Source organism: Prosopis cineraria, unplaced genomic scaffold (assembly GCF_029017545.1).
Source record: "Prosopis cineraria cultivar Desert tree isolate PC_DT_omini unplaced genomic scaffold, ASM2901754v1 PC4, whole genome shotgun sequence".
Taxonomy (NCBI): Eukaryota; Viridiplantae; Streptophyta; class Magnoliopsida; order Fabales; family Fabaceae; genus Prosopis; species Prosopis cineraria.
In genome coordinates, this window is record NW_026555335.1 from 4,292,107 (window position 1) to 4,308,724 (window position 16,618).

Genomic DNA, 16,618 nt, shown 5'->3' on the forward strand with positions numbered 1-16,618 from the left:
TAATTGTGCAATATTATTATGAATTTGTTTGATTATTATGGGAGGTGTTGGGAGACTTGCTATTATTGTTGTATTTATGTGCCATGTGATACGCCCCTATTGGAGCTCAATAGGTAGCTTGTAAGGGCTCGGACTAATCTACCTTTGGCAGGATAATTTAGCACTGAGTGAGGGTTACGGCTCGAGGTTAATGGAGGAATATAAGGATGGTTGTTTGTGTGTATTGTAATATTTTTTATATTTTATTAGAATTATATTATTTTTGGTTCCCACTTAGTAAGCACACACTTAATTGTTTGTACACACTATCATAAATTGGCTTTGGTTATTGGGACTTTTGAGTCTCATTATGTGATTAACAATTTTCAAAAAAAGAGCCACGAGTGACACATAGAGGAGTCCCAGAGGTTTAGTGGTATAGATCCACCGTCTCTTTTGGATATTTGATTTATGATTTATAATGTTTTATATTGTTAATATTATGGCTTTTTGTTTATTGACAATTATATAAATATATAAATATAATCATGCCTTTCAAACTATTTTTATTTTTAGTACACTTTGGATGACTGTAATTTTAATATTTGGTTTACTTTAGATTGGTTGAAATGGTATGATTATGAGGCCACTGGCTTGTTTTGAAAATTGACTAAATTATTTATTTTACTGGTTGGGAGTATAAGGATGGACAAATGTGATTTAGTTTACTTGTTGGGAGTATAAGGATGGACAAATGTGATTTAGTCTAATGATATATGGGAGGTAAAAATTTAACTGAAATGTTGTATTGTGCGAGTTAAAACCAATTATAAAATATTTTTATATTAAAATTATTGATATAAAATGTGTTGGGTGGCTGTAACCCAACTATGGTTGAGTTAAATTATTTAAAAAAAATTTGGTGTGTCACAATCAAACACCCTATAATAAATATAAAATCACTATTAATGAAGGCACTTTAAAAAAAAAATTATTATATCTTGAAAGACTAAAAATACCTCACATTTTTAAATATCTAACTTATTAAAAAATGTCTTATATTTTTAAATGGAGGGAGTACGATTTATTGTTGTTTTAAAATTATATATTGAAATATTAATGATTATTCAGTGAAGACAATAAAAGAGACGTTGCATCTCGTAAACTATAATACTAAACTTGATGACAAGTAAATTTTACTATTAATTAATTTATAAATAGCATGACTTGATAAGTGAATTTTACTTTTAAAATATAAGTGAACAAAATTCAGCTTCTTCCAAACAAAATTTGAAAAATTAAATGAATTTTTGAAAGATTGTTTTGTTTGAATAAAAATTTCCAAAACCATAATATTAGGATCAGAATCAATTTTTAAAAATATATTCAAACAGACCGTTAAGTGCGTGTTTCGATATGTAAAAAATCGATTTTTTTAACTCAAAATATCAATTTTCTAAGTGATAACCCCAACACCTGAAAAATCATTTAATCAATTTTTTTCAAAACCCACGAATATGAGCATATGTGAAAAAACTAAAAAAAAATATTGGAAAAATTATAAAAAAAGGCAAAAAAAAATTATAAGAAAGACACAAAATTTAATAAAAATAAAATCAAACTCTCTTCTCTTCTCTTTCATTTTTTTAATAAAATTTAAATTTTAAATATTTAAAAAAATTGCTAACATAAATTCATGTGAATTACCACTCCCTACTTAACACTTACTATAAAGCTAATTAAAAAAAAATATTAATTGGCAGAGAAAATTTAATTTAATTTAATTTAAAATTTATGATCATTATAAAGATTGTTGTAAAGGTCCACAGAGAAAAAGAGAGAGATTTTTGCTTCATTTATTACATTGCTACATTTTTTATGTTGTCAAAATTTTAAGATAATGCTTAACATCTTCGTTGGCTCATATCCATAATATCATTAGAGATCTATTTATATATTATTATATTCATTAATTATTGTAAAATTGATGTTTGATATTTAAAAATTAAATCTTTTTATTTTATTAAATTTATTTGAACGAAAATATATTAAATTATTTATTTACGTAAATTAAATTATTAATATTGATATAATTTAAATTTTTATAATTAATCAAATATGTAATTTAAATAATATATTTTACTTCTTAAGTAAAATTTAATAAATTTAATGATATTGTATACAAATATATAAATAATTTAATTTTAAAAAGTAATGTCTTTTATAATAATTTATACAGTTAAAATTAATTTTGAATAAATTATTTAAATATTTTTAATTTTATTAAAGTTAATTTAAAAAAATATGACATTCAAATAAATTGCATTATAATATTATTAATTATAATTAAAATTAATTATTAATAATTAATTATACTTAATTGATAATTCAAACGGGCCCTAAGAATACCATGTTTGGTTAGAATTTTAATACTTTATATTGATATTGATTACATTTCTAGATTTGTACGTATCATCCTTACACAATGACAATGCTAATCTTGATATTGATTACAAATAATAATACGGTCATTTGTAAATTAAAAATTCGAGGCGAGGTAAGAATTTTTATTTATAAAATTTTTACATAAACAAAAAAAAAATGGAAGAATTGAAATTGATGATGAGTCATGGAGAAAGATGATGAGGACGTGGCAAATGGAAGCCCATCACTGCTCGCGCCTCTTCTCCAGCGTTCCTCGACTCCGACTTCAACCTTGTCCGTGGCGATTCCTTCTGCCCCCACCCCCTTCACCTCCCCACCTCTCTAACCCTAGACCATTCTCTCTCACTCGTATCTACTTCTCCATCAAGTACCCCCGTTGGGATTCCAATGCCGAAACCGTCCGAGACCGAAAATTTAACTTCAATTTCAGAGGCAAAGGCGCGGAGGACGACTACGACGACGAAGAGGAATATGGGAAGAAGAGACGGTGGTGGTGGTCCGATGAGCCACCAGAATTCGAGGATGATACAAGTTGGACCTGGGAAGAGGCCATTGATGGCATATGGATTTTCAAGGTGAATTAATTTTACCTTGGTTACTAAGCTTATTTTATGTGTGTTGGTCCTGTGCTTGGGTTTATGATCCCAGAATTACGAATACCGAATATCAGAATAATAAACTCTCTGCCTTCAAAATTATTAGGCATTTTTAGCTAACTAACCGATGATATCCACCCTAAAAATCTCATTAATTCCAAATATTTGTTAAAGACGTTTTTGGAAAAAAAACTTTATTAATTACTCTTGAAAAACACTAAATCTCTTATATTTTCAAATATGAAAAGAGTAGGAAAAAAATGCTTTGTAGTCCTGAACGAAAGGAGTACCAGTTTATCCCATACAATATAACAGCCTCTTTTTTTTTTTTTTAACAGAAATTTAACAGCCTCTTGATTTCTTGCTAATTGAGTGTTTTCTTTTCTTTCGGGATAAGCGTTATCTATAATCTTCTCTCTCTCTCTCTCTCTCTGGGGACAAAATCTTTTCTTTGAACTATTTATAAGATGTTTGAATATAACAATATATAAAATTTGAAAATTATCACTTACGTGTTGAAACGCATATGTCATCCTCAAATTCTTAATAACAAAGAAGTTTACAAGTACTAGGCAAGCTAGACGCATTTCCCGTGTTGGAGTTTGAGGTTAGCTTCCATAGCTTATTAATTGCTTGTAAGTATTGGCTTGCTATATACTACTGCAACACTTATCCCACTAATTAAGTGCAGTCGGCCATATGGCTTTTTATATGAGTATTGGCTTGAGTATTTTATTATTTATATTGATTATCGCTTGTGTGTTGAAATGCATGTCATTTTAAATATTCTATATAAAAAGAAGATGAAGAAGAAGTTTTCAAGTATTAGGACAGCTCGACACGTTTCCTTGCATTGCACGGAGTCTAAGATAAGCTACGCTATTTATGGCTTATGAATAGTACAATTTGCTATTGATTTTATTATCTATATCAATTTACATTGACTAGAATGAACCGTATTTTCCATTTCTCTCTCATTTCTTGGCATTCATAGTTCATAAATTACATAAATAACAATTAGGCTGGACATTGGGATCTCTCCTTTATTTTTATTGCCACAGAGATAGAAGAGACATTGATAGATGCCAAGATTATTATTGTTCGTTTTATATTTTTGTTGCACTTGAAGAGCTATCAGAGTAATTTATAATTTCACTTTTCCAATTATGATTTTTTTTATAATAATTAAAATAAACCTAGTGCAACTCTACATGTGTATTTTCATTCAGACATTAGATTGCGGTTAATTAGTCTAATAAGTGAACTGTTGCCATGCATGGAGCAGTAACTCAAACCTGATATACCCATATATAGTAAGATGTGGAACAGTTGGCATAGACGAAGTTAGATAAGATGCAAGCCGCAAATAAAATGTCTTACTGAACTCTTGCTTTCTGCCAAGTGTTATCTCAGTTATTAATGCATTTAAAAATTGACAGATGATAAGGGAAGAAAATTTTTTTACGTTATACCTTTGGCATTATGGAAACCAATGCTCTCACGTTACCAGAAAATTATAATTATAATTATAATATTTTTAAATAATGTCTAATTTAGAGAAACGTGATTCTTTACAAAATTGGCAGACAATTTAATTTTGGTGTAGTTTTTTGTTGAAGGCATCAATAAGCAACCACTGCACACCCTACTTAGCATAGTCTCAGCATTAGGTAGTTGTTCCTTGTGTGAAGTTCTTTGTTGAGGCAAGCAGTTGCCTGGCAAGTTGAGCATTTAAGTTGGTTGTGTTTCAACACATTCAGATTTTAGTTTGGCTACCAATCTTAGAATTTACAGGGCCATAGATGCGCTTCATTATTCAATATTAATAATCTGGATATGCATAACTTCTGGTCAATTTATCCTATTCAGGAAGAAATGATTTGTCATTTCAGCAGGAGATTTCCTACTTCAGTCATCACTACTAGTTTACAAAGACATAATTTTGATTCAATATCTGGACTTTTGATAAGTACATTCTACAAAATAACTATGCATGAGTGATGAGAGAGAGAGAGAGGCATGAAGGCACCGTGACCAACAAATGTTTCAATTATAAATTTGTAACCGTAATTCAAACCCTAACAGGTTCCTCTGATTCTAAACAGCTGGTAAGTAGTTAGATAATCTAGTGAACATCAGCTCAAACAAGTGTCTAGTTTTCTTGTAAGGCAGTATATCAGGGTGATGTGGCTCTTGCAGCTTAAATAGCTTTGTCTGCCATTTATATCTAATAATTTTGTGCTTAACTTCACATCTGATGCTCTAAAGGCTCTTCTAAAGCTTCTATATGTATTTTTCTGTATTCCCTCCCAAGTTACTTATGATTTCTACTTTTATTTAACCTATGTAATTTGGTTTCTCCATGAAGATATTTAATGCCCCTGCCATCCTATATAAAAGAATGATTATCATTCAAAGAATGATTAAAAAAATAAAATAAAATAATTCACTTACTCTGAGACGTCATCTTTAATTGAATTGTCTACTATATGAGATAAGGTTCCTCAAGACTTCCATCATCCTGTATGTGTCTAATTAGTAATTACATCAACTTTTCAATTGTTACAAGTGTTCCAATACATATCATTTCATCAGTGCAGGTTTTCAAATCCTATGGTTGGACTTTTCCAATCATAATCGTTTCTTGGTTGGTGGCTACTGGCCCAAAAGCTTTCCTCATGGCATTAGCACTCCCCCTTGGTCAGTCAGCACTTGCACTAGCATTTGAGAAATTGTGGGGAAGGGATAAGAGCAAGCCAAAACGCAAGTCCCGGATGAGGAGGAAGTCATCAGCCAGCACGGTAAGTGGCTCCAAAGTTGAGGAAGAACCGGGAGAAACTCAGGGAAGAAGAAAGGGAAAGACAAGCTACCAATCATGGGTGGATAATGGTTCCTTTGGTAGGGATAAGTCTAGTGCACCTAGTTTTGGTGGGTGGGATGATTTGGATAGAGCTGGCCCGACAACAAGGTCATCTCGAGTGGCAAATGGATCTGAAAGATTTGCCGAGGAAAAAGGCAAGTTGAGTAGGACAGTGAGGAAAAGTGACAGGCCTCTTCTAGTGAGATTGCTGATTGCTCTTTTTCCTTTTCTGGGCTCATGGACTAAAATGCTGTAGTAGTCACCACTCACCGCCATCTGTGTCGGCCTTGGGATTATTTTGATGAATCTTGCTTGGATGAGGAAAATTCAAGTAACTATCTTCCACTTTAAGACGTTTCAAGTTCCGGTTGAATCAGAAGGTTCCGTTGAGCGAGTACATTGTGCGTCGTGTATTGAATATGTCCTGTTGTAAGCTCTGTAGTACTTGTGCATGGGGAAACCAGGCTCATTTTGTTGAGGTATAAATTCTTGATAATAATTGGTCAAATTCTTATGAGAAAATCATATTCAAGGATTACTCAAACAAATTAATTATAGACAAGGATTAACAATGAGTTCTATTCTAGAAAAAAACAAATTTACGTTTTCATTTTAATAATAACTATTTTGTATTAATCATTGTTTATGAATAATTTATTTGGATGATTATTGGATGTGTGTGTGTGTTTTTTTTTTTAAATCTGTTTGACAATTCTGTGAAGGAATTGAGCTTTTATGTAATTTTTGTCGAACTCATGACGATTTGTACCATAGCCTTCATCCTAGTAGCAAAGGATAGGTAAATCATGTTCAATGTTTTTCTGCACCCTACTCGTTTGTTGTGTCAGGCCTCCGGTGTGGTACTTGATGCCCTGGCTGGCATAATGCCTAGAGACTTGTTTGTTTTACCTTATGCATGATCACGACACTTTCTTAAGCTTATTAAAAACCAAATAAAATTGTTCAACGTTCTATAGTGGGATTAAAAGTGTAAATCTACGTTCACCAGGTCGATGTGAAATAAGCCTTTAAAATCACCTGAATATAGAATAATTAGAATTTAGTCTCGGATAAAGCCCAACGGGACTTTTAAATGTGAAAGTGATCACAGGAAAGTGGCAAATGTTTTTTTTTTTTTTTTTGAAATAGAAGTTCTTTTTTCATGGGTTTGTGAACCAATTCGTGGGCGCCAAGGAATTCAGACGGGCAAATCGTCGGTCCGGCTGAATTAGTAGAATGATATAATGTCAGTTTGTTGAATTGGCTGACGGGTTAAACGTCGTTGAAGATTTAAGTCATCAAATGAAACATCGCAAAGATGGTTCGCTCTTCTCAAAGACTCATGAATAAGCGTCTCCAAAGTCCAAAGAATGCTTAGATCGTCACAGCTAAAGGAATTGTTAATTCTCTGAAGAAAGAAGAAACATTTCGTTATCTTTGCAAAGCTCCGAGATGCAATCCCAGTTTCTCTGCATTTACTTTTGTATTCAATTTCTGTTTGCAAAGGACATGGATCGAGTAATAACTAACCATTTCGGTCCAAGCATCCAGTGAAAGAACGCATTGAGTTTGATTCCATCGAACCTGAATTGTTGCGATGAGAACTCATACGCTTTCATCATCATCGCCATAATTTTTAATACACACACGTGATAGGTAAGCTTCACTCAAAGGAATTTTCTTTCAGACGTTACAACCACTATCCATTTAAATTTAAAATACTTTCAAAACATCTAATAAAATCAATCATATGGAATTATCCAAAAGATATTCGCATAAAATGGCTCCTTTTTAATGCAACGGCATTGTCATGCTTTTATGATCACATGCCATCATGTTTCATGTTGGCTTCATTACATTTTGACGTTTCAGATCGTGGGAATGTTGTTTACGTTTTACACCAAACAGAAAGGAAGAACCAAATAACAAGGGAATCGGTAGCACTCACTACTGTTTCTTCAATTAGAGACAAATGTGATCATCACTTCATCAGCCATCAACAATCAGCAAAACTCATTACTTGTTGTCAAAGAATTGCTCTCTTTTCTCAGAAATTAGCATGACAAGACAGTCATCATCTTGCAAATAGCTGTACTCTATTGACATGACAAGAAGAAGCAGGATCCTGGAGGCAGTTGCAAAAGCTATCCTCGTCCTTAGGAAAGGATGCTGGCAGAGGGTGGTCGGGCATGATGCCAACCTATACATAAGTCCAGAGGTTAAGTAAGAGGAAGAAGTTGGGAAGGAAGATATAGCGATTGAAGAGTCATGAAGATCACACCTTGTCGATATCGGTGTGGTCAGGTGTCTCATAACGAGCAACAGTAACGACCAATCCTGAACCATCGGAGAGCTCGAATACTGACTGAATCTTCCTGCAGGTAAGAAGAGCACTTGATGTGAGCGAATGGGGAATTTTGGTTTGGCTTGCTTAATTTAAACGTGAGCAAAGTTAACTACCCTTTTCCAAATGTGGGTTCTCCAAATAAGATGGCCCGTTTATTATCTTTCAACGCACCAGCCAATATTTCACTTGCACTAGCTGTTCCCTTGTTCACCTAAGATTGGCTCAAGAAAATAACAGAAAAGTTAAATAGGATACCTTATTTAAATCAAATACTGATTGATCTCAAATGGACCAGTATATAAAACACATAACAGAAATTGGAATTCTGAAGGACAGAACTTTTTAACCCAGATAAAAATCATTTTGACGCAAGCACAGATACCAGAACCCTCACACCCAAAGATTTCCCTTTTCTTGGTAATAAAGAGGGCACATGGACTGGGGCACAGAGAGTGAGAAAGGTACAATATAAAATTGATAAATCCATGTGAATCGCATCAGGACCTCCGGCACAAGTTTAGGGGAGATGCTAATTGAGCGAAGACTATCGGATTTCATATCAACATTACAGCAAGAATAAGCAATTTAAAGATGAAAAGGTTACCCTTGTCACAATCTCTGATACCAAATGAAATCAATGCAACTAGAAAAAATAAAAGAGATACCAATACAGCAAGAGGTTCTGATGTTGCTATGGCATTGCTTCCATCTGTGTCCAGTATATCTCGAACACCACGACTATCGCAAATATATACAATCACACCTTTGTCCAACCTGATTAGAAATATATGTTAGAAATTCAAGATGAAGTTAACATAATATTACTTTCACACAAGTATATAAAGTAAAATTAAGAATCCCAATTGGATGTTAAATATTGAAAGAACCTGACACCCAAGGTTTGCATTTCAATGCTAAACCACTTTGGCAAAGGTACTTCTGATAATATGGTCATAGGACGGTTAAGCAGCGCTTGTGTTAATTATATGTACATTAAGAAACACGTAAAAGTGTGATAAACATTTAGGTACAAGCATTTGATATGACGTACCCATTTAATTTAATTTAAAGCGAGCAAAGAAAATTTGATTGTTGTCTAGGTATTGCTTGGTGTTGTCTGAAAATAGAATATCTTTTTAGTATATCACAAAATAGTCTTTCAATTATTTCCATTTCTAGAAACATGAAATGCACGCATCAGTTTGTTTTACAAAATTGCTTCTTCATTTACAAAATGTCCATTTGCTTCTTCATTTAAAAAATTCTATTACAAACTCTAGAGTACAACCTACCATCACCAACCTGTTTTTTTCCATTCAACAAATACAGAAAGAAATTGCAGGGAAAAGCTAAGAACACTGGGGTGCTGGCCTTAGCACATGCATAGGAAATAATTGTGTTGTGCAATATAACATGTCAGTTTGCCAGTAGTTGATAAGCATATCTTACCAAATTTTGGCAATCTCGATTCCTTCTGGGAAGAGACCACCACTGCAGTAAATATATGCTTCAGAGAGACACCCTGCCAGTAGGCAAAAGCATAAAGGAGGAAATGCTAAATCACCTATTATCTCTAAGGTCCAAAACAAACGCATTAACATTATCGGTCCTCAATGTATTGATTGCTTCCTTGACAGCATCTGCAAGGGACAAAGATTAAAATTACAAAAGCAAGGACACAGTAAAACTAGAAAAACTTTCAACTATCTAAATCACATTTCATTTAACACACACGTAACTTCATTCTTCACATTGTAACCCCCAAAAAAAAATCTTCAGATGTTCCTTCAACTTGTGCATTAAATGATTCACAAAACAATCATATATGGAAGAGGAAGAAAATCCAAATTGGTTTTGATGTATCATATCTTTGTAATATAAGAGCTTGATAAGCGATTCACTACTTACTGGATGCCTTTTGGTTGAAAGCTGTTAGTTTGATATAACCAATTGACGGGGAATCATTTCCTGAAGCAGGCAGCTTGCATAATCTTGACTTTACTGGATTCAATGAAACTTTCTCTCGCCTGGAAGGCAGAAAATCTTACTTAAGAGAAATCTAAAAGAGAACAGTAGAGATAATAAACCAAAAAACCTCATGATGACAACAATGACCATTTCAACAAAATAATTTAAGTGGGAAACATACTACACTTACCATCGGTAGCTTAGTTGAACCTAGTGATACATTATAAAACTAGCTTTTCTAAGTATCCTCATAAATAAAAAGTACTTCTGAACTTCAAGCCTATATCCTATTTGCACGGAAAAAAAAAGTGTAATTCACCAAATTAAAAAAAAAAAGTAAAATCAAGATATACTTACATCAATGATAGGTGCTTTACTTCCTGACCACTCCGAAGGGTCAAGGCTACAGAGCTTCCATCAGGTCCCCTGCAATTTCCTTTTGAAGGTCAGGCAACCCAATATCATAATCAAGGAAAATACTGAGCATGTCAAGAAGATCCATGCTTTGAAATGTACGTTCAATTGCATAAAGACGTGGTGTTCAAAACTAGGAAGGGCCAGAATTTTAGAAATTTCTTGGAAACTAAATTATAGTGACATAACTAGATGCCATGCTCTAGATAACTGCTGGTGCATAAATTTACGCTTCATGCTTAGACCTAATGATTGGCAGTCATACTTAAGTACCAAAGGCAACAGATTCCATATATGATTAGCTCATACAGCATTGAGGAGATAGAGGCACATCAAAAAACCTTCCCTCTCTTTCTGAAGAAATGCTTCTGGCAAAACTAACTTCCATCAGTATCACATTAGCAGATTCAATCTGAAACTTCATCAATATATTTTTATTTTTGGGATACTAAATCTCATCAATGCTTGTATCAACATATTGCTGTACTTTTTACTTGCTGGAGGACAACTTTAAGATGTGAACTGAATTATATCTATTGATCTTTCCACCAGATTAACATTGTTTTTCTTTCATTGCTTTTTGGATTCTACCTATTCCTGGATGAGAATATTGATTTAATAGTAAAAGTTGCATCAAGGAGAGGAAACCAACTGTAGTCGTTCTGCTGCATCATATAACCCCATGCTTTCTGTACTTGTATCATCAATTGCCAGAATAACATCTCCTGACAAAACGCCAGCTCTATATGCAGGGCCTCCTGGAGAAGCTGAAATGACGACAAGTCCAGCAGGTGGTCCATCAACTTTTGTAGGGTAGCCTATTGACAGTCCCACACCTGTAAGAGATCCTTGAGTTCCAGACTGCCTTCAACAAAACATTATTTTTGAGATTAATATATACTGATGAATGTATTCTGCCAGATTAAGTAATGGCAATGTCCACATCTACAGTCAGGACTGTAAGCTAAATAATTTGAGATTAATATAAAGTGATGCATGTATTCTGCCGAATTAAGTAATGGTAATATCCATATCTGCACTCAAGACTTTATGTTAAATAAACCAAAGGAAAAGTCAATTTAAGAAAGATCCTCATACCCGCAAACTTTTGAATTTGTCAGGCTCCAGAAACCTTGTGAAAGGATCATCTAGTGTCGCAAGCATCTTCTTTATTGCTGAATCTGAGTACAAATACACCATTAGGAATTTGGAGCATATTAGGAAGATATATCATTTATGACTACATGTGATGATCTACTCATCTTCAGGTATCTCAAAATCAACTATATATACATGTGATGATCCACTCATCTTCAGGTATCTCAAAATTAACTACATGATTATCCTGAAACAATTTGCATCATATGGCTATCACTGATGAAAAGGTCAGAAGAGGGAAAATAGGATAGGAGTACTATTTATAATTAACCTTGATCAGTCTAGAGTCTAGACAAAAATAACATGATGAATGGGGGCCATGTCCTCCAACAGTCGCATTATATTTTCCATCATCTACTTCAGTTTGAAATAACATGCATGGAAGTATAAAAGTAAGCTTCTTTGTGATGATGAGAAACTTCGATCCTTTGGGCTCATCCTCTCTAATTTCTTGACAATCATGGCATACAGTACACATGATTCTCTCATAACCTTCCTTCATATATTAGACTACTAAAAGGACCCAGAACATGCTTTAATGAAAGAGGATCTACTTATATTCCCAATTTAGGATCTGAACAAGATTCTGATAACCACAATACTAGGCAAACGTGACAAATTCAAAGCATTGATGAGAGGCTAGAACAGACTAAGCTAGTAAGCTTCACCATGATAAGAAATCCTCAAAATTTTTCTGACATTCAAGCATCTGTATTTGACAAAACACTACTTTTCACTTATTCCTCCCTTCAGTTTCTTTATCTTTGCTAATAACTTGCCATATTTCAATTAAACCTTCCTACTCTCATCAAGTAGGGCTAAAGCTATGAAATTAAAAGAGTGATCCAATGACAGATCCTACACCTCAAAACTTATAGCTACTATGCATAGTTCTGTACGGAAAAAAAGGAGAATTTACCATCTTATTATATTTTCATTATCTGGCTTTTATTTTCATCATTGTCTACTTGGTTTGCTAATGTGGTTTTCTCTTTTGGCCAGAGTATTGCTAATGAGGTTAAAAAACAAATGATGTATATATTTAACCATATTTTGTTTACAAGGCCATCTAAGTCGATAATAACCCGTGTGTGAGGTAGCTGTAACTACCGATGTCACATCTTCATAACAAAGGGACGTGGAGAAAGTGGAGATCAAATAATCAACTTCACAAAATAGAATCCATACATGTCTCTTCTCGAGTGTTCATGGGCTCATTGCGCAGTGCATTTTCTCTATACTTAAACCAACTTTGTCCATTAAAAGTTTTGTCAACATATGCTCGGTCAATTGTTCTCCACGCCTCCAAAAAGAGGAGATTCTCTTCAGTGAGTGCCCCTTCGAAAGAAATGACACAAAAAAGGGAAGCATCATTAAGACGTTAACGTGACAAAAGTTGAGCATAAAAAAAAAAAAAAAAAAACTAAGTCAACTTTTAATGCTGCTATCCATTGAAAGTCTAGTATGAGGACAGATCATACTCACCGGATGAATTGCTGAAGACAAGAGAAAATGACATAACCAACATCACTCCAACAGCCAACCGCACAAAAACAAATGAGGCCTGCTGTCTGAAGTTCACTGAATAATGCGTTATTCTTTTAAGACTGGAATTTTTCCTCCATCCAGTAAGCCAGCCAGAAGTTATTGGAAACAAACTACGGTGAGCGGAACAGCTTTTGCTGAAGCTGGGTACCAAACGAAGTGAAAATTCAGTTTTAGAGCCTTTACTTCTGAAGCTTGGACCTCTTTTCCCGTTATACGTTAAGGAAAATGGAGTTCGTATCACCCCAACAGCTATAGGTTCCCACTTTGACACCTGCAAGGAGTCAAATGGCCAAAATACCTTAAAGAGGTGTTCATAACGTCATATGCGTTCTTCATTGGCCTATTACAGATTTTTCCCCTCAATTATATACAAAAAGGTAACACTCAATCATCTAATTATCCTTCTTTTCGTCATAACCAAACAGAAAGAAGGGACGAAATATGAAATTGGAGAAGGCGAATTAATGCATGAAGAATAAAAAAGGGAAGAGAAAGGAAAATAGAAGCTTTGGGAGAAAAGATAGAGAACCTGAGGTATGGAGAAGTTTGGGGCCATGGAAGCATTGATGGAGATGCTAACGACCTCCATGGGAAGAAGTGAAGCCCCGGTGTTCTTAAGCTTTTGGTTTCAGCATACACTGTGATACTGATACCTTATCGCTGCTCTCTTGTGCGAAGCGTTTTCCTACCTTGCACTCATCCTGTCTAATCCTTCCGTGTGCCAGTGGTCCTTGGGCCTCGACTAGAAGAAGAAAACCAAAATGCTTAAAAAAGAGAGAATTATCATAATTTACAATGGGAGAAGCACACTCAGGCCCTCTTAAAGAATATGCAATAGACTAAAGCTCGACGCATTTTAAAAATTAAAATAAAGTTTTAGGTGTCAGATATCAAAATGTCTCTCTTTCTTTCCTTTTTTTTTTTTTTAAGGTGTCATTGTCACCGGAGCTTCATGGCCAATGGGGAGGGTGTCACTAACACTGGCAATCAAATGTGCCAAGAGACCGAGAGAGATTTGAACTCTTGAATCCTTGGTTGATCAAAGTATAAGCCACCAATGAACCACCTATCACCAAATATTACATATATAAATGCATATACAAACATACATATTATGAATTTTGTTTCCGAGCATTTACATGAAAAGTTGTTATCTTGTATGAGTTATTATTAATATCCAAACAAAAACTTGTAATATATGAATGTGGTTTGTGAATATTCAAATAAATAAGTTCTTAATTTTCAAAATCTAACTTGTTTAATTTTGTATCACTTGTTCCTAAAATATTGACAAATTATTAACATTATGCTAAAAAAACAAGATATATTATAAGAAAAATATAATAAAATCACTTTAAATTATATAAATCATAATGTAATCTCTTGAAATCTTATAATTCAATTAAAGTTCTTGCAAATTTTTTCTATCATTAATGAATTAATATAAATAATTAAATTATACATAACATGTGAACTTGTGATTTACTGTTGCATTCTTGCAATTTTAAAGAAAAAATTATGATTTTTCAAAAAAACTTGTAATTGACACTTGTTATTTCTAGCATTTTAGCAATATCAAGAATTTGACATGCAAACTTATAATTTATTATTGTATTGTTGCAATTTTAAAAAAAAGTTATGATTATTTGAATAAAACTTGCGACAGAATCAAGAATAATTCGATCATTTATATTAATTCATTAACGTTAAAATTTTTTTAAGAAATTTAATAAAATTATGATATTTTAAAGAATCAGGTTGTCATTTATATATTTAAAAAATTTATTATCGTTGTCCTTATTTTTTACATCAAGTTTTCCAGCATTTTTGTGAGTTGTTATTAATTCTAGATTAATTGTTGCTACATCGGAACAACAATTTGTCAATATGAAAACATGATTTACCAATATTTAAGTAAAAACAAATGCACGAGAAATGAAGATTAGGTCTAGGGAATGGCGATTGAATGCAACGAGCTGAGCAGGGTGAGGAATGAAATTTAAAAAAATATATATACATATATAAAAGCAAGCTAACTTGCAGGTTAGGCAGGCAAGTTCACTGTAAGCTCGGATTAGACGTCGCGGTTTGAAATTGGCTCGCATTGATCACAACATAATTAACGTATCAAAAGCCTCGCAATTCACGGTCCAGCCCACATTACTTGCTCCAGATCCAGTGTCCATTTTGTTCGGGCATTAATACTCGGGGAGCTACACGGGGGTGGATTGTAAAATAAGCCATATTATATTTATAAATTATATATGATGTAATTTTTTATAAATAATATTATATGTATCAACATACTTGTATTGAAGTTGTGAGTGGAAAACACTCTCTTGGATACTTATATTTAAAACAGCTGGTCAAAAAAGATCACTATATTTAAAAGAAAAACAAATAATAATCAGATTTTAAATAAAGTTATTTATTTTAAATTTAGTGCCTGCAACAATATACTCCTTCCGTTCAATGTTACAAGACACATATAAATTTTAATTGAATTGCACCCAAATGATTTAGCTAATTATTTTTAAAATTACACGCCATTTTTATGTTTACTCTTATTTAATAAAATATCTCAATTAGAATTATATATTGAAAAATCTCATTAATTGCACTTAAAATATTAAAATACCTTATATTTTTAATAAGAAACATGACAATTAGGAATCTCATAAAAACTTTAAAATAATTAAAGAATCTAGATTGTTAGAATTTTAATAACAAACTATGGTACTTGCAACAAATTATCTTTTATTAATTGGTTTGAGATTCACAAGACTTCAGTAAATACCTAGCTAATACTATAAAGATTTTCAACTATTTTTTATTATTTTTCAAGCAATAGAAAAAAGTTATAAATGATTTACTTTTGATTCACAATTTATTATAGTAAATTTTTAACTAATAGTACAATTAGTTTAAATGTATTTAGTAAATTTTTCAGTAATTTATCTATATATTGATAAAAAAATAGTAGATGATTGACTTACAATTCACAATAAACTTCATAAGTTTCTAACTAATGTTATAGATAATTTCAAGTGCATTTGCTTAATTTTTTAAGTAATTTATTTGTATATTTACAGCAAAAAATTAAGATTAATAACTTACTCTCGTAAATTTTCAATAATATTATAAATAATCACAAGTGTATTTCGTAAATTTTCTAACTGAATATTTATATTTTTTTAATTACAAATAAGGGTCATAGTTTGTTATTGAGATTTTAATAATTTAAATATTTAATTGTTATTAATATTCTTATAAAATCTCTAATTATTATTTTTTTAATATTCT

General features: G+C 32.5%; 2 protein-coding genes across 2 annotated transcripts; one reads left to right on the forward strand and one right to left on the reverse strand.

The window, feature by feature from the left end:
- The first annotated feature begins 2,600 nt into the window (after positions 1 to 2,600).
- Positions 2,601 to 6,455, forward strand: LOC129308230 (uncharacterized). The gene is made up of 2 exons (XM_054949287.1): positions 2,601 to 2,999; positions 5,621 to 6,455. The coding sequence occupies exons 1-2, from the start codon at positions 2,619 to 2,621 to the stop codon at positions 6,134 to 6,136; spliced, it is 897 nt and encodes a 298-aa protein (XP_054805262.1). The 5' UTR covers positions 2,601 to 2,618; the 3' UTR covers positions 6,137 to 6,455.
- Positions 6,456 to 7,650: 1,195 nt separating this feature from the next.
- On the reverse strand, positions 7,651 to 14,090 carry LOC129309728 (carboxyl-terminal-processing peptidase 2, chloroplastic). Its single transcript, XM_054951412.1, has 13 exons — positions 13,845 to 14,090; positions 13,253 to 13,586; positions 12,956 to 13,105; positions 11,708 to 11,790; positions 11,262 to 11,470; positions 10,553 to 10,621; positions 10,136 to 10,254; positions 9,792 to 9,867; positions 9,677 to 9,718; positions 8,893 to 9,001; positions 8,341 to 8,438; positions 8,162 to 8,255; positions 7,651 to 8,080 (listed from the first exon to the last, which is right to left on the reverse strand). The coding sequence occupies exons 1-13, from the start codon at positions 13,902 to 13,904 to the stop codon at positions 7,955 to 7,957; spliced, it is 1,569 nt and encodes a 522-aa protein (XP_054807387.1). The 5' UTR covers positions 13,905 to 14,090; the 3' UTR covers positions 7,651 to 7,954.
- Between the last annotated feature and the right edge of the window lie 2,528 nt (positions 14,091 to 16,618).

What these genes read in the sequence shown, in the direction of transcription:
- LOC129308230 (XM_054949287.1), top strand. Translation starts at nt 2,619, where the DNA reads ATGATGAGGACGTGGCAAATGGAAGCCCATCACTGCTCGCGCCTCTTC. An exon ending in ATGGCATATGGATTTTCAAG is followed by an intron (nt 3,000 to 5,620) that starts GTGAATTAATTT and finishes TCATCAGTGCAG; the next exon opens with GTTTTCAAATCCTATGGTTG.
- LOC129309728 (XM_054951412.1), bottom strand. Translation starts at nt 13,904, where the DNA reads ATGGAGGTCGTTAGCATCTCCATCAATGCTTCCATGGCCCCAAACTTC. An exon ending in CAAACTTCTCCATACCTCAG is followed by an intron (nt 13,587 to 13,844) that starts GTTCTCTATCTT and finishes GACTCCTTGCAG; the next exon opens with GTGTCAAAGTGGGAACCTAT. An exon ending in GAACCCACATTTGGAAAAGG is followed by an intron (nt 8,256 to 8,340) that starts GTAGTTAACTTT and finishes TCTTACCTGCAG; the next exon opens with GAAGATTCAGTCAGTATTCG.